Source organism: Cynocephalus volans, chromosome 1 (assembly GCF_027409185.1).
Source record: "Cynocephalus volans isolate mCynVol1 chromosome 1, mCynVol1.pri, whole genome shotgun sequence".
Classification (NCBI taxonomy): Eukaryota; Metazoa; Chordata; class Mammalia; order Dermoptera; family Cynocephalidae; genus Cynocephalus; species Cynocephalus volans.
The window spans coordinates 295155858-295179450 of record NC_084460.1 but is presented as its reverse complement, the minus strand read 5'-3'; the positions used below and the strand labels follow the sequence as shown (position 1 = coordinate 295179450).

General features: G+C 41.5%; 1 protein-coding gene and 2 non-coding genes across 3 annotated transcripts in view; all 3 read right to left on the bottom strand.

Moving 5' to 3' along the window:
* Positions 1-23593, bottom strand: part of ATG16L1 (autophagy related 16 like 1) — a 40201-nt gene that overhangs the window by 14974 nt on the left and 1634 nt on the right. Inside the window, exons 2-11 of the mRNA XM_063079296.1 lie at positions 21410-21503; positions 15848-15953; positions 14990-15063; positions 13922-14173; positions 10004-10069; positions 7298-7384; positions 6604-6660; positions 6339-6389; positions 5632-5734; positions 2696-2801 (exon numbers count right to left, since the gene is read on the bottom strand). Of these exons, the coding sequence (XP_062935366.1) occupies positions 2696-2801; positions 5632-5734; positions 6339-6389; positions 6604-6660; positions 7298-7384; positions 10004-10069; positions 13922-14173; positions 14990-15063; positions 15848-15953; positions 21410-21503 (996 nt within the window). The remainder of the gene's footprint in view (positions 1-2695; positions 2802-5631; positions 5735-6338; positions 6390-6603; positions 6661-7297; positions 7385-10003; positions 10070-13921; positions 14174-14989; positions 15064-15847; positions 15954-21409; positions 21504-23593) is intronic.
* LOC134365829 (small Cajal body-specific RNA 6) lies at positions 4499-4775 on the bottom strand. Its single transcript, XR_010022185.1, has one exon. It is a non-coding gene; the product is annotated as a small Cajal body-specific RNA 6 (non-coding RNA).
* LOC134365763 (small nucleolar RNA SNORA42/SNORA80 family) lies at positions 16562-16697 on the bottom strand. Its single transcript, XR_010022171.1, has one exon. It is a non-coding gene; the product is annotated as a small nucleolar RNA SNORA42/SNORA80 family (small nucleolar RNA).

Here is a 23593-nt window from a genome sequence, read left to right as displayed (position 1 = left end):
CATTCAGGGCATGGACTATCAGCCTGGTCAATAATTTATTTGCAAAATAGAGCATTATTTGATGTCTTTTCCCGGATCCTAGCTTTCATCAGATTTTCAAAAGAGTTGAAAAAGTCTAACATCCACTAACTAAGGTCTCACTTTATTTAGATGAGATCTTTACAGACAAAAATTCACTGCACATTCTAAGAAATATCTCTTTGGCTTATGCCCAAAATATTGGTCTATTTGCTTGGCACCTAAAACAGTTCCAAAAGTAAGAAATGATCAATGAATGCTATTCTACATCAGAGACCAATCTAAAAAGAACAAAGACCTTTTTTTTTTTTTTTGTCTTTTTCGTGACCTGCACTCAGCCAGTGAGTGCACTGGCCATTCCCATATAGGATCCGAACCCGCGGCGGGAGCGTCGCCACGCTCCCAGCGCCGCACTCTCCCGAGTGCACCACAGGCTAGGCCCGGAACAAAGACCTTTTAAAGCTCTTTTACCCACAAGGTACTAAGGGAGGCTATGTCAACAGCATTTACATAATTAATACCCAATGGTGCTTCTGAGAAAATGAGCAAGAACAGATGTTCCTACTAGGTGGAGAATTCCGTTCTTCTGATATTTTAAAAGGTTAAGAAAGAGGACCCCTGAACTAGTTCATAAAAGGTCTCGGACTTGGCCTCTCCCAAGATTCAGAAAATATTAGCCAAGGGGGAAAACCACGCAGACTGAAAAAGCTGTTTTTGGGAGAAACGCCCTACAATTAGTAACGACAAGACTGATATTTGTTCCACAAAACTACAGGAAGTGCTGCCAAATATTCGATGTTACTTCTGTAGACTCAGTAGAAACTTTTGATTTTATTAACACAAATTATACTCTGGAACCAATTATGTCAGTATTCATTTTGATTAGCGTTTACTTCCTCTTCAGCAGTAGCACTGTTACTAGAATTAAAGATTGGTACCTCTAATTTTCTTACAGGTGTTTTTACCGACCAAGAAGTAACAGAAATATTTCTATTGTCATTTCTATTTACTCCAATGACATAATCAAAACAGACTATTTGCTTAGATTTTATAAACCAAATTCTCCCAAATTTCTTTTCTTATGATATGGTTTTATTATTATTTTACAACAGCTTCAGCCATTATCGTTCATAAGCTATCATGCTGTTCTGGGCAAAACAGTAAATTTTCATTTCAGTTACTTCCTGTAACTGTCAGGGATTTAACTACTGACAAAAGGACTACTAGATTGCTCTTGCTCTAATGAACATCAAAAGCAGTAACCCATATGCTTTTGTAGTTGCTCTATAACCAAGAAAAGGCTTTAGTGGAAAGAGCATGGGATTTCAAGTCATATGACCTAGATTAGTCCTCGCTCCATCACACACTTGCCATGTAAATCACTTACTAGCCATGTAAGCCAACTAGGTAAATCATGTAGTGTCTCTGAGTTTTATTGTCTTCATCTGTCAAACAGGAGAGATACCTACCTTTCTAACCGCACAGGGCTATTGTGAGGAATGGAAGAATACAGACAAAGGTACTTTGGAGTTATTTATCGTTAGACAGTGATAATGCATGTGCGGCAGCTATGGAAATCTGATAAAGTGGTTCCTATAAAAACCTTTAGCCTTATTCCTTGACTTTACTGTAGTAAAAATATATGTATATTTAACTGAATCTCAAAAATGTTGAGATGGAGCTTTAGAACCGAGCCAGTTTCATCAACTTCCACTTCCTCTTTTAATGCTTTAATGCCATACCATTTCTGAATAACCTAAGATCATTTCTTTTTTTTTTTTTTTTCGTGACCGGCGCTCAGCCAGGGAGTGCACCGGTCATTCCTATATAGGATCCGAACCCGCGGCGGGAGCGTCGCCGCGCTGCTAGCGCAGCACGCTACCGAGTGCGCCACGGGCTCAGCCCCCTAAGATCATTTCTGAAACAAGATCTAATCCAAGTGACTGAGTCTTGACCTAAGGTCCTCTGTCTGATAAGTTGCTTGTTAAAAATATTTTTTCTAGGGCCGGCCCCATGGCTCACTCAGGAGAGCGTGGCGCTGGTAGCGCTGAGGCCATGGGTTCGTATCCTATATAGGGATGGCCGGTGCGCTCACTGGCTGAGTGTGGTGCTGACCACACTGTGCCAAGGACTGCGATCCCCTTACCGGTCAGAAAAACAAAAACAAAAACAAAACAAAACAAAAAATTTTTTTCCTAGGTTATATCACCTCTCTTTCCTCAAACTTAGATATGATTTCAGTCATTTTTTTCCTAGGCTGCTGCCATTGCCATTATTAAATACATACACAGCTTAATGTATAGTTTAATTATACAGTCTGTGACCACAGCTTTATTCTCCATCTAAAACCATGCTATATGTTATGTTTCTTTCTAAAATGGTACTGTTTTACGAGACATTCTGATTAGCATATATTTGAGAAAAATTATGGAACACTTACTAAAATAAACATATCCATAACCTAACAGTATTTTGTTGTCACTACTTGGAAAATCAGTAAACATCCACTCAGAAGTAAAGAGTAGCTGAAATGGTAATAACGCTTTGGTCAGATGATTTCTTAAATGAAACACTATATGTTTTGAGAAGATGAACAGCTCAAAGAGTGCCTGGAAGCAAAGTCAACCAGATGCCACCAACACAGCTTCCTTCTGTACACTCCCCCATGGGCTCTCACCTCCAAACACTTCCCAAAGCTTGACCCTCCGGTCCATGCCTCCTGTGGCCAGTAACCGGGAACCTGGGCTGAACTGCACAGCGTTGACTTCCCCATCATGTGCATCCTGCAAGACAAGCACCCTGTTTCAAACCTAATCATTATTGTCCCAAGAGCCTGATACACAAACACTCCAAATGCCTAACTCAAGGGAAAAGTCCTTAGACACAGGTGGATCCAATCCTAAACTAAACTAGACTCCTAGGGCCGACCCCGTGGCGCACTCGGGAGAGTGCGGCACTGGGAGCGCAGCAGCGCTCCCACCGCGGGTTCGGATCCTATACAGGGATGGCCGGTGCGCTCACTGGCTGAGCGCGGTGCGGCCGGTAACAAAAAAAGACAAAAATAAATAAAAACAAACAAACAAACAAAAAAACTAGACTCCTAGCCCAGGGTCTCTTAAGATTTTACTGTCATTTTATTCTTACAGTTCCAGTTCCATCTACTTAAATACAATGCAACTTTCTCAAAAAATATTCAAAATCTGTGTAGACTAACTGCCTAAAGTTTGTCTCTGCATTAATTTCATTTCTTAAGAGTAATGACATTTAGACGTATAATGATTTTTAATAGTTTAAAAGTAAGCTTACAATTAACTGCCTCTTTTTGTCCAGATTAAATTAATACTACTGATTAGATTTACTACTTATTACTAACTTACTACTAATTACTATTAAATACTATGTACCTAAATAATGCCCAGTGCATGGCCTATCATGATAAAGCATTCATGATGAGTCCTAACAGAAGTAGATGCTGGTCCTACTAGTAGACATCAATCAGTGCTATAATGGGATTCTATGTAGTCTTTTCTGGAAACATTATGGCATCAGTGTGTACTAGCAATGTGGCCTCTGACAAGTTTCTTAACTTCTTGAAGCTTCAGTTTGATCATCTACAATAAAGGTTTTTGCGACCCAGGACTGTACCTGATAATGGGTAGGCACTTCAATAGGAGGAAAATTTGTTAACTTGGGAGAATTTAAATTCTTCATAGGGAAATTTCTGAGACTGGCATGAATACTGAAACACATGACCTGAAAAGATGGCATCTGTGTTCAGGGTGAGAAGGGGAACCAAGTACAAAAGCATCCCATCTTAGAATGGGAAGAGGAAATAATAGACTTCACTATAACCTACTCCCTTAAAAGGATCATGGATACTGAAATATTTTTAGATGAAATACAATGTCTAGGATTTACTTCAAATTGCTCCAGCAAAAGTGTATGGGCTGGCCAGTAAGCTTAGGTGGTTACAAGCCCACTGTAATGATACCAAGGTCAAGGGTTTGGATGCCTGTACCCACCAGCTACCAAAAAAAAAAGTGTGTGAGCTGGCAAATGTGCTAATAATGAAGCTACCTGCCTGCATGCAAGCTGCCTAATTGGATGCTGTATTTTGTACTGTTCTACTTCTGCTATGTTTGAAAATTTCCATAATAGAGAGGGGGAGAAAAAAAAGACTGTGGAAAACATGGATCATTAATATCATCAAATGGATCATTAATCACTCGCCCAGAAGGTTGTTTTGGGAAGACAATATCTAGTCTTCACATTTGCTTGGGGATGAAGAAATAAGATGCTTGAAATATTACCGAGAGTGCTACTCTATTAACTGACTGGGAAATAAGCATCACTTTGGTATTTTGACTTCCCACTTTCCCTCTTGTGTCCCATTACTGAAAATCTGTATAACAGGTGACCAAACTTTTTACCTCCATGCAATTCCCTTCTTTTTCTTTTTTATGGCTTCTTTCTCCTAGGAGGTCTCAGATTGAAAACTTGAGATCATGCACCATCACACCCATGCCCGCCACTTGTCAATCTCCTGCGTAATTGCTTCTGTTGGATACTCGTCAGCTGTGAACCATTCACTCTCAGAAACACGCACTGACAGAATCCCAAATTATCAGCTGCTCCATTATCCCATACACATGACTTAAATGTGATAGGAGGGGAAAAAATGGGCTGCTGGGAGTTGAGGGCAAGGAAGGGACTGTGACATGCAGTGCAATCAGACCTTTTACCAATCATCATCGACCTCTGGGAGGTGGAGCCACAGTGGGAATGGGAAGGGGCCTTGCCATTTCCCAGTCCACTCCTCCTACAAAGCGGAACTCTCTACAACAGCCAGTTCATGATGTGGAAATACCTAACTATTAAGGTTCCTCCTTAGGCCTGGAACCGAAAGCTCCCCCTATATAAATTCCATCCCATTTTTACAGCAAGTCTTTACCTCCTCTGAAAGCTGGCTCCTTTAAGTCACCCTCCCACCCAGTTCCAGGGCCAATCCCAGAGTCAGCCCAACTCTCTGGGTTCTATCCCTCTCCCTCCCAAGTGCTCTGCTCAATTATTTCAGCTGGGATGCAGGTTATCCATCAGCGTAAGAGGACCCAGCTCTGAACTCCAGGTGACAGCACTGGTGTTACAGTGGCTTCTGCCCAGGACTGTGTTCCTGCTTCCAGTTATGGGCTTCTAATGGTTGGAAGTCATACAAATAGAGATATATAATTCATAAAACCAAAAGCTGCCCTACTGGACTTCCAAAACAGACCACTGGCTGGAATCTCACTCTAAATTGGAGCCAACTGGTGACAAGAATTGCATGAATTACTGTCCAATTTCTCACCATCCCTAATTCGTTTTTCCCTTGCCCCATCCCTCATGCTATCAATCCCATCTTTCAGCCAGTTCTGTGTTACAGAGGATGACTGTAATAAATTCTGTTCTGTGAAGCTGAGCAAAATATATCAATTTCTCACAGCCGACAGAGCCGACAGGTATAACACCTTGATGTAAGTGAAACAATGGAGAGCTGAGCTGCAGCCGCAGAGAGGATCCTTTCATTGTCAGGCTGTTACCAACCAAGCTTGGGGCAGAGGGATGGAGCATACTTACAAAGACATACAGTGCAGTAGTTGGTACCCTCACTTCTTTACCAGAACCAGGATGAGTATCTGCATTATCCTGTGGGACTGGGAGGGAAGAGACAGAGCGTCTCCTAAAAACATAAAGGCACATATTAGACAGCATCGCACAGGTTTATTGTTCATCAAAATGTCAGAAATGACTCAGATGACCTGCTTAAGCAACAGCTTTTTCCCTCCTAGACCCTTCCAACCATGGAACGATTTACAAAATCAGAAGTATCCTCACTTAAATGACAATGGGAAAGAGTCAGCACATACCTTACTCTCCTGCTCACTAGCTCATGGACTCTAAAACTCAAGACGAAAAGCAATTCTGAACAACAATCACTTACCCAGTCAAAAAACTGCTAGGAAACTTAATGTAACAACTAGCTCAGAGGTATTTTTGCAAAACTATTTTAAGATGACTTGTATGCCTAGCTACAATCAGCCTCAGCATACACTTGTGGTTAAGGCGGAGTAAAACACATGCCAAAAGAAAGAGCAACGAGAGCATGATTACAAAGAGTTCAACCTGACTGCTCTGCTCAGAGGGCTACCGGCATTCCTAGGAACATGCAAAGCATCCTGGTTAGCACGTGTACATCTGATGATTGAGGGTAGTCAAGCGGTGATCAGCATAATTATCAACAACCCACACTCACATGCTGGGCTAAGAGAGGATAATATTTTCACCTGGCAGCATCAGAAGACGAATGATGTCCCAAAAGGGGAGACTCGGACAGACTAAAGGGAAAGGCCAGAGATCAGCACACAGTGAGGTTAAGAGAAAGCAAGTTGAGGAAAAAAGGGAGAAGCTAAATGAAAAGCTGAAATTAAGGCATCTGTATACTCTGCACCACTGAAATTCTGGTGTACATTTAAAAAATAAATTATGTACGTATACTTAGGTATATTTACACACATTTTAAAAAGGAAAGGTGAAGGTCTTCTAACCTACCCAAAGATATTAGTGATAGAATCCAGAAGGCCTCCAGCAGGCTGCGAGAGTCGCTTACTAAAGAGGAGGGGAGGATAGGTTTAAACCTTAGAAACATTTTGCCCAAATAACCAATCAATAAAAACAGCCCAAAAAACAGGTAATCTGGGAGTATGCGTCCCATTTAGCTCCCAAAACCCAGCTGAGAGAAACCCAACACAGTATTGAACCACCAGAAAACAGTGGGAAGGTAGAAGGGAAAACCCAGCCTAGAAGTTTTCAAAGAAACAAGGTTCCCTAATTTCCCTGGAAATAAAGCCTTAGACAAGGAGATTATCTAACTGACCTAACAATTTCTGCCTGTTAATAACCAATTCCTATTCTTTCAGTCTTGCTTCAGCCAGCGGTGGGGGGAATCTCCAAGCCCTAGGGAATTGATCTAAATAATCATTCTGCTTAATAAGGTTTAACTATCCATCTTTTAGGAAGCCACTACATTTTTTTGTATTTAGAAATGTGAGGGGCCACCGGTGCTCCCATTAAGTAGAGGTGAGCCAAGAAAGACAGGACAGGACATCTCCATGGCTGTGAAAGAGAGGCTGGGGGCTCAGGGGTCTGAGTGCATCTGACTGACTACTTTTGCTGTGTCCACAAATGTGTTCTGTCAAATCGCTGCCTGAGCCCCCCCTTTCCTGGCCCAGAGCTATCTACTTACGTGGCTGCTCGGCTGATGGCTCGCACAGGAGAAGTCTCCTCAGTGTGATCAGAGGTTTCATCCACAATGACTTCAATGTCATCATCCCTGGAAAGAAGGCCAAGAGTCTCTGATTCTGCTAAACAGGAGCTTGGTGATGAACATGTGCTGCAAATGCCAATGTCATTTTCCAGTCACACACAACCTTGGGACTTGTCTATGACAGTGATGGTTAAGGGTTCTCTGGAGAAGAAGGAAGAGCTGCAACACTCTGGGAAACACTGAAAGAAACATTTAACCTGTTCAAATCAAATCCAGAACTCCAACTGAGAATAACTTTAAAGGTGAGCTTTTGATCTTTTTAGGTGTAAACACAGCTTCCACTTGGAAAGCAACAAAATAACAGTCTAAGTCTGTAACCACATAACCAGTACCAAGGCAGAGCTTCCCATCAGAAACCAGCTGCACAGCTTAAGGGCTGCAGTTGAGCAGTTGCCACGAGACAGGGGCTGAGGGGCTCACAGGAAAGTGAGGGGTAGCTATGAAGTACAAGAAAATGACAGTGTAGGGAGAAGAATCCAGGTGAAGAAGGGATTGCTAAAAGGGCCAGGAAATCAATGAATGCATTAACAACCTAGTTTCAAATGTTACTTTAAATACTATCTAGTCATAGGGACATGCTCCTTTTGTTATTTATTCCTCCAGATGCAAAGCACCTCTGGAATTGCTGATCCTCCACATTTTTATGGGTCATGTCTTTCCTGCTTGGGAAGGAAATAATTACTTGGTCTTATTATTTTGGTAATTATTTTGGTATTAATGACCTCCTACTGAGTTGCAATCCTCATGGAGAAATAAAATAATAAAATGTAATAACCCAAGACTTCATCACCTACTGTTTGGATTTGCAAGAACTTGAAAGCAAGATTTTTCCCTTTTCATGGTTAATTATCTGATTACGTAAATATATACTTAAGAATTTGTTACCAAGCAAGTTAAACCAAGTCAAAAGTAAATTTATTTTCCTTGGCGATTTATTCTAGGATTACGTGTAATTGTACCACATTCTTGGCCACGATTTAGAAGAGAATAAAGGCAGGCCTAAATAAAGAGAATAAGGCTATGCTTTATTTTCTTCTTGGTTGGCTTTCACACAGATCTAGGTTTATGAGTCACTTGCACTCAAACAAGTACAACCGGAGAATCACAAAGATGGCAAGAGGAGCAAATATGAGCTAAGGCTATGACAATTAAGACAGAATTTTATGATCATAAAGTACTACTTGGCACTGTGCACAGGCTCAGGACCACAAGAAAATATTAGGATTTGCCAACTGGTTATCAAAACCCTTCAAAGACGAAATGTCCTTTGACCCCAAAATTTCACTCTTAGGGAGGCACAGAGATTAAGAACACCCCTAGCCAAACACCCCTAGGTTTGCATCCTAGCTCAGTCCCTTCCTGTGTGACCCTGGGCAGGATGCTCGACCTATCTAAATCATGTCATACCCAGTCACCTGGTTATCTTGGCAAATAGGAGGCAGACAAATGACATCTTTTTTTTTTTTTTTTTTTTTTTTTTGTCGTTTTTTCGTGACCGGCACTCAGCCAGTGAGTGCACTGGTCAGTCCTATATAGGATCCGAACCCGCGGCGGGAGCGTTGCTGCGCTCCCAGCGCAGCACTCTACCAAGTGCGCCACGGGCTCGGCCCAAAATGACATCTTTGTTAGCTGTTATTTTTAAGGAACCAAATCTCATTTTCAGGTCAACCATTTATTTACTTTGTGGCTTTGATAAAATACACCTGAGAGTAATTTTCCACATCTGAGCATGTAGATGGTACACACACACCCTACATGTAAAGCAAAGGCTTGGTACGAGAACCTTGTTTTCTTATTAAGACATTTGTTGGTGGATGACTCCTAACTGAATTTAAACCACTGCCCATCACTTATAAGGAAGCACCCAACCTTTTAAAAAATAGTGGATCGTAATTCTAAAACAATTTCAAAACGTATTTCAAAAGAAAAACATCCTAGGGCAAAGGGAATTTTATTAATAAAATACCCACCACTCTCAAAACAAAGCTTCAAATCTCAGGGAAGACCCCACCCACCCCAATTTGTAAGCAGATTAAAAAGAGCTCCAGAATTGATTCAATTCCTTTTGTTCTAAGACACCTTAGTTTTCACTTATGCTTCAAAGATCAGCCAAACTTCCAACTAAAGTCACAAACCAAATGAAAGCAAGAGAAAGAGAACTCCCAGCTCAGCATACATAACGACAGGCCCAATTAGAGGCAGAAAATTGCTCATTCGAATTGTCAAGTGCATGTGTGCAGGGTGCAGGAAGTCAGAATTCACACTCACAGCCCATGAAAAGAGTAAACAGGAACTTTTGGGAAAGTAATTTGGCAGTATGTTCCAAAAGCTTTGACCCACCAAATTTACTTTCAAGAATCTATCCCAACTAAGTAATCAGATGTATGGTCAAAGACCATATTCAGTGCATTATTTGTAAGTAAGAAATCAGAAGCTATCAAAACATAACTAAAATGATACTTCCGGATAGTGACAGAATTATGTATTTTTATTTTCTACCTACAACTTTTCAGTTTTCTTTCTAAAATCTGTAAAATGGTTTTATAGAAACAAAACCGTTATAAAACGATTTAAAAAGAGCCAAATTGTTAAGAGCATAGTTTTGATCAATTTATCTCTACTTACTGTTCAACCGGCAGAGGTTCCTTTGCTGCTTCTGCAAGCTCCTTCTGTAGCCGGGCTTGCCGCCTCCTATTAAAAAAAGCCTACTATTATGTCTGCTTCAGAAAAGCACAGGGTTTGGGCTCTCAAAAAACTAGTAGTTCTAATAACACATTGGAATATTCAGTGCCTTTGAAATAACAACTACCCTGGGCAAAGACACCCAAAGTCTCAAACCCAAACCCATAACATCAGTAAGGCTCCCCACTACAAAGGGTTTCAGAGTAAAAGCCTGGAGGAGAGATCTTGTTACTAGAAAAATCAGAAGCTGGCCAGCTAGGTCAGTTAGTTAGAGCGTGGTGTTACAACACCAAGGTCAAGAGTTTGGATCCCCATACTGATCAGCCGCCAAAAAAAAAAAAAGCAGTGAACTAGCAGGGGAGAAGGCCTGCTGCCTGTCAGGACTGAGGGCCTCTTGGGACAGAAAGGTGCTTCTTTACTGAGGGTAAATCATGGTCATAAGTTAGTTTTCTGCAGCAAATATTCTTATACTAACATACCCACAGCATGAATAATAACAGGGAAGGTTCACTTTGGACTTACTTGTACCTAGCATTGTTCAAACAGTATTTTATAGATTTTAACTCATTTAATTCGTATAACAACTCTCTGAGGTAAGTACTATTATTTCCATTTTACAGGTGAGGAAAATGAGGTATAGTGAGATTCCTGAGCTGTTAAAGTATACATAACTTCAATTAACTGAAGCTAGACACAGAAGTCTTGGCTGTGGCAAAATTATAACATGGTCAACAGTCTCATTCATTCTTTCCTCCTGTCAGAATCTTTTTTTGTTTCTCTTTCCCAAGTCCTAAATTCAGGAACTCCCTAGTTTTTAACCTAAACCTCATTCCCTCTTCCTTGGCAATTTTACCTCTAGCTATGGTTAAATCCTCTATGTGGAGGACCCCAGTTTGGACCTCTAGCATTGCTACTGAGCTCCAATCAAGAATTCTACTGAAATTGCTTAAGCTTCTACCATAGTGACTATTCTCAAAACAGGGAAAGTCCTCTAGGTGGCATATCAGAATCTTGAGAAGGGATGTGGGGGTAGCTTGAAAAAGTGCATTTTACTTTTGATTTTCTACTTGGAGTACCAAAAATACAATTTACCAAAATTTTCATAGCTGGAAGAAACAACCTATGAACTATCTTTGCAGGAAAACCAGGAGCTCGGTGTGGAGCACAGGAGTAATACTATTCTACAGGAAAGGCACTTGCTGGCAGACTATCTGAAACCTGCTCCTTTCTGTAACTTCAGATCCCATATCTGCAAGTGGGGATAAAAAACTGACCTAGGTCACAGAGAGAAGACAACACCTGCGGTCTGGCCTTCATCAGTATGGCTGAAAGGAAAGGCTCTTCTTTGACAGTTCAAGTATTCCCTCAGTGCATCTTCGGCAGCAGCCACTATGCCTAACTGTGGGGACATCCCTCAGCCTGGGGAGGGAGGCAGGACACGAAGAGCTGTTTCACAAGAGTATGCTACGTCACCACCCAGCTAAACAAAAGCTGCCAGAAGTAGGAAGAGGAGAGATATCTAGGCTGGGGGACTGGCAGGAAACAGGTAAAGAGGGAAGGCTTCTAGGAGGAGGAACTATCTGAGCGAAGTCAGAAAAGACTCCCCAGGCCCCACATCTGCAACCACAGGATGATACCTCCAAGTGCATGTTCCTAGGTGTCCTCAAAAGGAGGAATAAGATATGAGGGCAGGTATAGGATGTGTCTCCCATGCCAGTTTCATTAGAAAACCTGTGTGATCCTCCCTGTCCACAGCGATGCTCAGGGCCTCTTCTTCGGCATCACCCCCCCCACCCCCCCAGCCCCAGCAGCCTCTCAATGCAGTGAACATGCAACCTAGTGCTGCCCGCTAACCCTGGGCTCCTCACTACCCTTGTGATGCCAAACAACTCCTCAGCACAAGCCAAACTATTTGACTTAAAGTAAATGTGAAACAGGAAGAGTACAGAAAAGACAGCTCATTTTTTCTGCATAGAAATGTCAAAAAGTTAGTAAACACATTAAAGTATAAAATGAAAAAACAAAACCCTAACCTCACCACCCTAAAACAATCATCATTAACAATATAATTCCTTCTTTTAAAAAAAAAAAAAATACAAAAATGGGATCATGTTGTACAAAAATATTTTATATCCTATTTTCAGTTGTATTAATTTTAGGCATTTTCTTATATCACTAAGTATTCTTAAAAATTCCACTGTATGAATATATCACAATTTAATTATTTCCCAAGAGATGTACTGCTAATTGTGCTATAACAAAATATTTGCAACCAAGTCCTCATACTTCCTTAGGATGAAGTCCATTAAGTGGGAACACTTCTCAGGCTCCTGCTCACCACCAGTGTCCTGCAGGAGATGGCATGAATGTGCTTTCTATCGGCAATGGGAGAAGTCCCTTGGCATCTGCCTCCTGCCGGCCCTTTCTGTTGTTTACTGACCACATCCATTTCCGCTTTTATGAGCTACTTATGCTTTTTGCCCACTTGTCTGAGTGCTCACCTTGTCAATACTGACTCTATATCAAGGATATTTATTTTAAAAGAACATTTCCTAGTTTACTGTTTTAGTGTTCTTTGATGGTAAGAAACATAATATTTTTATACAGTCCACTCTTTATTTTCATTACTTTTACACTTGGAAAGTCCTCCAATATTCCTATTTTCATAAAATACACCATAGACAGTCACTTACTTCTATCTTGAGGGCTTCCATTTTATACAGCTTTTTAACTCTACTGGAATATATGATTTGGTAGGGCCAGTGCTCATCATTACTCTTTAAGACTCTCTCCTACTGTCATTTACTCATTCTTTCAGATTAACTAGAATAATCTCTTCAAGTCCTGAACTACTGATATGGGATTTAAAAAAATGTTCTAATCTCTGCTGAACTTTTGTTAATAGTTTTTCAGTTGACTTTCTTAGGTTTTCTAGGTGGATATTCACTCCCCTTCTTTCCATCAGTGCACCCTAGGTTTGGTGTCATATCTGAGTTTGGCCAGAATGTCTGGAGAGATTTTCCCTAAGAACTGGACGCGGTGGGCCCTTCCTTCTGCTCTTGCTGGTTTTAATGGGAGTGTACGTACAATGGTGGACCTTAACCGTGGATGTATTAGACTCTCTAGGGAAGCTTTTAAACACATACATTTCACGCCACAAAGATTCAAATTCCTAATGTATAGGCACGAGGCTTCCCTGTTAAGAACATTATTGGCTGTTGGTCAGAGATAGGTGTTTGTACTAAAAGGGTTTTTTTGTTCCCCATTTAAGGGTTTTTATCAGGACTGACCAGAACGACCCTTTTGGGATCTACTAAATGGGCATATAATTTCTTGTCTAATGTGATATATTTAATTATATCCCAATAATCTATCTTTTAATTCCAAGGATAAATCCTAGTAGGACTGCAGTAAATTTTTTTAAAATGTACCAATGTATGTGACTTAGGAATTTCACATCCATATTCATGTGAGATTGGACTATAGTCTTCTCAAGTACCAGAAAGATCAGAATTTTTATGAGCCTGAACAGCTTCATAAAATTTAATCTTTTTCTAATTCTGGTTTAATTTATATTGTTCAGGAATTAGCTTCTCTCCTCCAAACACTGAAAAAATTCCCTAGTAAAATAGTATGGGCCAATGCCCTTCTGGGAGGTATTGCTTTGCTCAGCTGTAAAAGTATCCTTGTAAATGCAAATTTCTTTTATACCCACTATTGCTATTTCTAATTTTGTTAGTGTTTTGTTTTCTATTTTCCTCCCCCTGTTGTTAGAACTGCCAGGTTTGTTTCCTTCTTTTCGAAGAACTAGGTTGTACTTTGCTAAGAACAAAAACCCCTAACTGTGGATGGATAACCTACCTAGAGTCTTTTTCATTCTCCGCGTTGAGGCGATTGGCTTCCTGGGCTTTCTCGGCCATCCACCTGGTGACCAGCTCTTGGTTCTCTTCAGCAGTTTTCCTCAGTTTCTCCTCCAAGGCAGTAAAAGTGATCTGCAGGGCATCATATTCATCCTTCAAGGTCTGGTTGGCTCTTTCAAGGTCCTGAAGCTTACTGCGCAGTTCTAGGCACTCTGTTTCCAGGTCTGAGATAGTCTGCAAACATTCTGCAATTCTGAAAGCACAATATTACAGGAGGAATGGTACCTTGCCAGAGGGACCCCTGGCTGAGTGCAATGACAAGAACACAGGCTGTCACCCCAGACCTGTGGCAAACATTTCATGTCTACTGCATCTCTTAGCCAGGCCCAGCCCATCCTTTACAGGAAAATCCTATTAGGAGAAGGAACAACTTGGGTAAAATTCATCCTGACTATGAATAACTAGTAAAAGCACCTTTCAGAAGAGCAGGATTTAAAGGAAGAGGGAGCTTTTGCTGCTTAAATAGAGTAGTAAAGGGGACTTAAGAAGGATGGAGTCCTACATATTTTACCAGCTCTAATATTTCCTAAGCAAGAATGCCTGAGCAAGTCCTTGGCCTTTCAAAGCCTCTAGATCCTTCTGCACTCAAATTCTCCTGCAGCTCTAAGGTGCTAGGATTTGGAGTTCCCCTTTATTTCTTCAGCCAGGCTTCTCCCTGATCGACAGTCCTGCTCTCAAAGTCATCCCCCTGTTCCCAAAGGCCACACACTCAGATATCTTGCCCCATTCTCTAGCACAGGAAGCTACCAGCTCCCATATACAGTGGCCGTGGGAGAACTGTGAAATGTCTCTGGGACACTTGCAAGGGCCAAGGTGACTTCTCCAGGAGGATGCTGGGAGGCAGAGGGCACTGTCTGTGCTTTTTCCTTTTCTTAGAGCTAGTAGAAAAGGCCTATGCATGCACAGAAATAAACTCTGAGTGCAGTGTGGCTACTGTTTGCCACTGGCCCCACAAACAAAGGATGTGTGATCCAATGACAGGCCTCCAGGAGGAATGGTCTCTACTCACTTTGCTTCATTCATTTGCATCTCCCGGTCCTTCTGCTGCATTTGGTTATTCAGGTCAATCACCAACTGAGCTAACTGGGAGACAAAGAACACTTTCATGAACATGAGATTTCAGGACCTTACTTGGAAACTACATAGCGCGTGACCATTTATTTTTAAGAAAGAAAAGGTGATTATGGGATTGGGCAAAGATTCTAAGAATAAAGGAGCTGGGTGGCAGTGAGAAGCAGAAAGTCCAGTGCGGACGTGCATGGGAGCTGTCTGTGTGGCAACCTGTTGAAGGAAGGCCTGGATGGATAAGAAATGTTCCAGGTGACCGCCAGGTACTTGCTGAGGACACCTGTCTATCCGTTGGCCTCAGCTACCTTTGTGAAGGCTCCTTTCTGCTGGAGAAATGATCAATTCAGTTGAATTAATGGTAAACTATATTTTCTCAGCTAGAGCTTTGCCACAAGACCACTATCCAGGGTAAATACAGACTGGGACTTGATTCTTTCTAATGATGTTTCTGAAATTTCAGGCCTCGCGCTCCAAAGCTTCTGAAGGCATTAGTAAGACCTTCAGTGGAGCAAGCAGCAAGCCTTTTTGTTCTTTAAAGCATCTCCACTTGCATCTCTTGGGCCATTTTTTGGAGCCCAGTAACTGGGTGGTTCTCTCACTGGTTCATCCTCTTGCTAGGCCTCATTTTGTATGGCATTTTCAGTTTCCCCCACCCTTTCATTCCTGCAGAGAGCACTTGTGATGCCAAATTGAGCCAAGAATACAGCAGATTCTAGTGGGAAGTGACAGAGTTCCCATCTCCTCCCTGCTGGCCCCTCACAGAGAGCAGAAGACAGAGGAGGAAAGGCACTGTCTCTACCTCCCCACGCTTCTTGTGTAATTCGGTCAGTTCTTCTTGGTGTTTAATCCTCAGCTGGGCCATTTCTTGTAGCTGACTATCATTCCATGTGCCATCATGTCCGGGACTAAATCCCCAAACCAGGCAGGTGAAGAGAACATGCAAAAAAGGAAGGAGAAAAGAAATCAGACTTCAAACCTCTCCTATTAGGCAGGGGAATAAGAACTTCAGAATTTCAAACCTGTACATGTCAGTACAGTCAATAAATCATTTTAGTGTCTTCAGCAACTGCAGTTACAAACCACCACAAGCAGGAGATGTAAGACACACAGTAAACTAAACCCAGCACAACCATAACCATATCACGTCAGGAATGAAGGATGGTTCCCAGACGAAGTGTAGATGAATATAGAAGAGCAGTGAGGCCTGCTCCCTAGGCAAGCATCTGAGTGCCAATACTGCCACAGGCACTGTCCCTGGTGCTGGGGAGAAGGCAGTGAGAACAAGCTCTGCTCTAAGATGAACGATAAACAAGTAAATGTGTGAAGTTGGGACTTACACGTACTATAAAGAAAATTCAAGCAGGGGAAGGAAGGGAACAGAGTGACAGGGATACTGTTTTTTTTCCCTTTTCTTTTTTTTGGCAGCTGGCTGGTACAGGGATCTGAACCATGGTGTTGTAAAGCTGTGCTCTAACTGAGCTAACTGGTCAGCCCCACCCCCCTTTTTTCTTTCTACTGTGCTACCTGCTTCAGTGCCAGCAGCCTATGGGCACAGAGGCCAGGCAATAGTTCAGGGCCACAGTTTGCTCTAGCATGGGACACTATGAGAGGTCCAGGGGGATGGGCCCATCATAAATCCAAACCCATGCACAGGGGTTCTGTTTTACGCAGGGCTATCAAGGGTTGCCCCGAGAAGGTGACACACGACTGAAGACTGAAAAGAAGTGAGGAACAAACACTGTGGAGACTTGAAGGAAGGGTCCTTTGAGCAGAGGGAGCAGCCAGCAGTGGGCCTGCAGGAGGCACATGGTTGGGGTATTTGGGGAGAGGGTGACTGGAGCCCAGATGCAGGGGAACGGAGGAGATGCAGTCAAGGAGGTGAGGAAATCATACAGAGCTTTGTGGGTCCCTCTGAGGGCTATGTCATTTACTAGGCACAAATGGAAAGCCACTGGAGGGTTCTGAGCAGACAATGACTGATGTTTTAAAAGGATGGCTGTGGTTGCTGGGTGGAAAGTAGATTGCAGGGGGAAGGGCAGAAAGAGAGAGAGCAGCCAGCAGGCTACTGCATAATCCACACAGGAGATGGGGGGCAAGTGGAGGTGGTGAGATATGGTCGGATTCTAGATCCATTCTGCAGCGAGTCTTCAGGACTTGCCTTAGAATTGAATGTGGCGTGTGAAAGACAGACAGGATTCAAGGATGACTCAAGAATTCTGGCCTGAGCAACTGGTAAAAGGCAGGTGTCACCTACTAAGATGGGCACGACTGAGGGAGGAGCAGGTTTTGGGGGAGAGGCCTGAAGAGCAGCTGTGGACATTCAAGTACATACGTCAAATTGAACTTCAAATAGAGGTCCAAGCTGGAGACTTACAAGTAGAAGCTGTCAGCAAATAGAGGTACCTGAAGTCATAAGAGCGAATTCAGATCACCTCAAGAGTCAGTGTTTTCATATCTCAGAAACAGCAGTAGATGAAAAGAACTATGGACTTATAGTTCAGGAGAAGTATCTTGGCTGGAGCTACAGAAGAGAATTATGAGACTACAGTGAGCAGCTGAAACCATCGTCCAGGGAAAGCTTGTAGATGGAGAAGGCTAGACACTGGGTACAGACATCTGAAGGGAGGGGTAGAACCGCCTACTCCATATGACCTATAATAAAATAAAAAGAGGAGGGAAAAGGGACAGTATAATAGTCCCTCCTAATTTTACTCTCCATCTCTACATACATTTTCATTACATATCTAAGCACAAGCTAATACCTCATCCTGAGGTAACCTGGCACTTCCCCAAACTTAGCCCATCTAGTAGCAGCAAAGAGATTAGAAAGCAGAACAACTTTACATTAAACCCTTCTAAATTAGGCCGAATGATTATAAAATACTGTTAAATAAAATTATACAAGGCCATTGTTTTGGACTAAGTTCCTGCTCTAGACCCCAACAGACTGGACTAAAAACCAAAGCGGAGTCACTCCTGCTAAGTTCCATGTCACTTAGATTGTGGTCTGACCCTCCCAGAAATCGGTATGAAGAGATAACAGCCAATTTCCCCCAATAGGCTAGTGTAAATTTTAATAGATATGATAATGAAGTTCACTCTGCTTTAATCCTTTCACACAAGCAACAGCCTAAAGTAACCTGATGTTAACTAGTCAGTTATTTTTCTATGATTGTCTTCCTGTCCCTATCTTACAAGGAAAGTAACTTTGAAATGACCAATCTGCTTTTTGTTCTTTGTTTCTGCTATAAAATCAACCTCCTCTGCTGGGCTCACTGGAGTACTTATTCTATTTTATAAAATCACAATAAGACAATTGAGATCTTTAAATAAATAAATGTGTTGGAATTTTGTTCTTTGATAACTCCTTATCAAGTCCCTTTATTTTAATGCAAGGCATTGCGGAATATGTAAAGTGTAAGATGTAGTCCCTCCTTCTGAGGAGCTGGTATTCTGCAGAAAAGATTCATGAAACAGAAGCTATCAATATAAAGAAAAACAAAAACATATTAAGGAAGAGGAAGACATGAAGTGTTAATTACGTTCAGCGCCAGAGATTTCCCTGGGCAGGATGGTTTAATTTGAGAGGGTTTCAGAAGAGGAAATGGAGTAGGATCTCCTAGGAAGAGTGGCTTGTAGATGAGATCTGGCAGAGGGACCTAGCACTAGACACTTAAACCTCAAAGTACACCAAGACACAGAATTCAACAGAATTGCTAGGAGACTAAGGCAAGAAGGACACAGGTCATTCCACTGAGCCTCCAAGGACTTCCTATTTTACTCACAATAAAAGTCAAAAGCCTTACGTTAGCCCACTAACAGTGCTTCAGCAAGCAGAAAAAAGAATCACCAAGAGGGCATATTTAAGCACAGGTTCCCAGGCCCCATCAGCTGGTGATCAGCCTTCCTAGCAAGGCCCAGCAACCTGCATTTCCAACAAATTCTCAGGTGATGGGAATGCTGCTGGTTCACAGGGACTATGAATAGCCATGAAATTCTTGGTGTTCCAACTTTAAAGGTTGTCAGAATCATCTAAAGGGTTTCTTAAAACACATATTGCTGGGTCTTATCCCCAGAGTTTCTGATTCAGTAGGTCTGGGATAGAGCCCAATAATTTGCATTTCTAACAATTTCCCAGATGATGCAACTGGTTCAGGAGCCCCACTTAGAAAACTACTGGAATAGGGGAATACGGCTGGCCAGTTATTCAGCTGGTAAGAGCATAGTGTTATAACACCAACATCAAGGGTTCAGATCCCCAAATCGGCCAGCCACCAAAAAAAAGAAGAAAAGAAAAGAAAACTACTGGAATAAACTATTTCCAGGCTGAAGAGTCTGACTTTAATCTATAGGCAAAGTGATGAAAACACTTAAGAGGGGAGTCTGATAATTGCCACAGATAGTCATTTAAGCACAATGTGCAGTGTTTTAAAGTTAATTAGGAAAAGATGCACAGGACCGAAGGAGAGACAGGAGGAAGGAGAAGGAAACCAATTAGGTGCCCATTCTCTGTGAATGACCCTTTGACTTGGTCTCCCCCACTACCCCTCCGGCTCCTCCCCAGAGCTGGGACTCTGGCTCACTCATCTCTGCATCCCCAATGCCAGTCCACACTGCAGTTCCAGAAGTCTACTGGATGAACAGACTCCTGCCACAGCCCAGGAATTAGAAGACAGATAGTAAATAAAGAGGGTGGGAAAATAAATGTAAACCAAGGGATGGATCCAAGAGATTGTAGGGTGAAGAACCAACAGGACTAGGTAACTGAATGGATAGGGGGAGCGGCAGGATACTGAGGAAAAAAGGAACCACAGATGACTCATGGAAAATGAGGATACCGTTAATAGAAATAAGGCAACTGTTAGGAGGACAGGCTTATTATGGACAATGCTTGCGGGAAAGAAAAGACCTCCTATAAAATGACTGTCCCAATGAAATTCAGCCAAAAGAATTGTAGTGTATGTATTTAGAGTTACCTTCTCAAGCAAATGAGTTTGGTTGATAGACAAAGGATACAGGAATATAGTCATCAAGAATCTAAACAGAAATAAGATGTTTTAAGTTTTCAATGGACTGAATTTAGATGAAAAAGGTGAAATTATCTACACCTAAAATTAACCAGAACACTGTGGCTAATATCTTAAATACTCCAGAAAGCCTCCTGGGGCCACAGCCAGGCTGGATCTACTGAATTGTTAGTAAGTAAGAATGGAACCTAGGCCAGGCCAAGCCATCTGTTCTTTAGGATCTCTCCTACTGTCTCCTAGCAGGAGACTATCTTGTCAGAAGAGGAAACACGGATGGCAGGCAGCTATACAATAGATTCAGCTACAGGAGTAAATAAATCAAGCTAAACACCATTTCTGGGTTTTTTTTTTTGGGGGGGGGGGGTTGGTTAAAATTAAATTACCTACCTTGACTTTACAATGGCTAAATGTTAACCAATGTGTAAAAATTGTGTAGATTTTGGCGTAATAATGGGTGCTGTTCCCATACAAATCAACAAATGTAATATGCAAACATGATGAACATTATGTTAAAAAGAGAACAGGGCTCTAGAATAAGCCCATTTAAGCTGCTTTGATGAAGTATGGCTTTCAGATTTTTTTTGACCATGACCTCCAGTAAGAAATGCAGTAAGCAGGGCTGGTCAGTTAGCTCACTTAGTTAGAACATGGTGCTGATAACACCAAGGTCAAGGGTTTGGGCCCCTGTACTACCACTCCCCCCCAAAAAGAAACACAGTAAACATACATAAATGTACACAAAAGTACATTCAACACATCAAACCTCCCATCATGAACACACATGTGTATTTAATGAAACAGTACTTACCCTTCCTACTAAAACACACTGGTATTTTCTAATCTAGTTCTTAAAAGGAAAGTAAAAGCTTGTTGCAACTTACTAGGTTGATTGTGAAACAATCAACTAATTTGTTGTAAAATGAGCTACAAAGATCAAATAGACCCATACTGTACAAAAAGCAATTTGTGTTTATATACCAGTCAATCCTATATTAACAAAATCGATGTAAGTCAGCTTGGGAATACTTACTTGTTTCTGAATATTTACAATAAGAGAACCCTGGTAGAAGAGAAATTGACCTAGGGTTAGCACATGAACCTGCCTCAAGAAATTTCTCAAGCTGAAAGCCCTCTACTAATGATAAGCCTTCCAGGTATGCATGTACCATTTTTAAAAGTTTTAGTTACTTGGTTTTAGCCGTTCTTATTTGAAAGGAACTGACAAAAACTGGAGCACAGAAATAGTACTTGATTTGCTTCTAAATTACAGAAGTGACAACTGAGACAAATTTTAATAGAGGAAACACAAATAATATAGGTTAGTTTCAAAATACCTTATCTCATGCCGGTTTGATATGTCATGTTTTTCAGCTTGTAGCTTCTGGGCCAACACTGAATGAAGATCTGACTTTTCCAGCAACTTGTTATCTGTAAAAAGTGGTCAGAAATTAAGTTATTTATTATAACCAGAAAATAAGGTGGGTAGGTTTCACCTTTATTAGATATCAAAGTACAAAGTCCTGTACTTTGTTGCAATCGTATAAAATCCAGGAACATTCCTTAGATGCTTCTTGGCCTAAGCTTGGGCAGCCCAGCCACAGGAACCTGCGTAAACAAACCTGCAAGAATATACCCCTACTAAAAGGAACTGAAATTGCTTTCTACCCCTAATGTTATATTTCTACCTTGGGAGTAAAAATTTAAAAGAAACACACCAAACGCAATGGCAAAGTAAAGTGCTATGCATGTTTTAGTAGTAACAAGAGAACTTTACCATAACCTGGTAAATTTAATTACTTTTTAGATCAGGTCACTATGAATACAAATACAAATGGGAGTCCCCAACATGAAGGAGTTCAAATCCAAGCAGTTAACTATAAAAAGCTACAGACAAGCATGACTCTCTTCTTTTCATGAATGGTTTCATAGGTGGTAACATCTGTTAGGTCTAAAGGAAGATGACAGTCCAGGCAGAAGGAATAGCATAGAGTTGTCTGATAAGTGGCTGGAAATAAAGGTTGAAGCCAACACGCATAAGAGCAGAATGAGAAATTTAGCCTTTTTCTTACTGGAAACGATGAAACAAAAGATTGTAAAAGCAGGAAGTGGCATGAATAGATTTGTATTGGTAAGAAGTCAAAGATTATTCCAAGATTCTGTGCTCCAGGAACTGTGTGGAAGATGCTAATATGTCAGAAAACACAGGAGGGAAGAGCCTGGGGAAGAAAATGAGCTCGCTCTCTCCGAACATAATACATTTGAGGGGGACATAGTGCAGGAATTAAAAAGAAAAAAATAGGGCTCAAAAGAACATATACTTAGGAATAATAGGCACACAAACAGGGGCCAGTTAAGATCAGATTTGGGGGAGGCCACCAAGCAGAATAAGGAATTGACCATAGGAACATTGTAGAACAGCTATATTTGAAGGGATTGTCACAAATCCTAAAAGTCTAAGATCAGAATTACTCTAGAGTAAAATTATGATACATGCTAGGGACTATTCCTGTTAAAGGCTTATGTCTCAAAGAGTCTTGATTTCCACTTCTTGATATCTGAAAATGAAACGGAAACACTCTTTTCATCTATATTAATCAATCAAATGAAGTAGCTCAGCCAAACAGGGAAGTGGTTCCAACCTTGGACATCATGACTGAGAGAGGTGTCAAAGGGCTCTAATAAGATCTTCAAAATGTCATACCAAAGCTGGGTGTCCTGTGATAACTACAGGTCTTTCAAAGGACACGAGGCATTCAAGAGGAATCCCTCCCAAAGGTTCCTTTCACTAAAGAGAAGGCTGGAGAAGGTAAGCCTTTGCCCTTCCCCCAATAGCCATTTTTCATCTTTCTCTTCAGGCTCAGAGGCAGGGATTGAACAGGGGACTCTAGGCTGATGGAGGGCAAGAACTTGACTGGCCTGGGAAGGCTGGAATGAGAGGAATGGAACGGTTCACAGTTGAACTAGAAATGATTTCCCCAAACGCTAATCCCCCGGCCTAAACACAAGATTTGAACAAGCGAAAGTTGTCTTGCTCTCTCGCCCCCTAGCTAATGTCCTCTCATCCTTGTCTTCCTCTCCTGGCCCCTCAAGAAGGCATCACTCACAACTCCTGTGCTGTCTGCAGATGTCTTCTCTCCACCACTGACTGCTTGTTCTGACTGTTCTCCTACATCCTCCTGTCCCATCAAGATGCCATTTTCTAAATGCAGAAAAACATCAATTTGTGTCAATGAGATCACAGCACCTTACATTATAGACTATTACACAGATGGCTTTCAAAGCACTTATATGCACAGCACTGATTTTATGAAGCAGGTAGGGCAAGCTTCATCCCCAGTTTATAGATGCAGCAAACTAGGCTCAAAAAGATAAGTGGAAAGGTTAGTAGGTAAGGGTTGAGTCAGACCTCTAACACAACTTGACTTTCAAAGTATATTACCTTTTAAAGAATAAGCATTTAATAAACACTCGATGAACTGAATTTATGTAACTTGTGAAGGAATCACATTTTGAGTAAG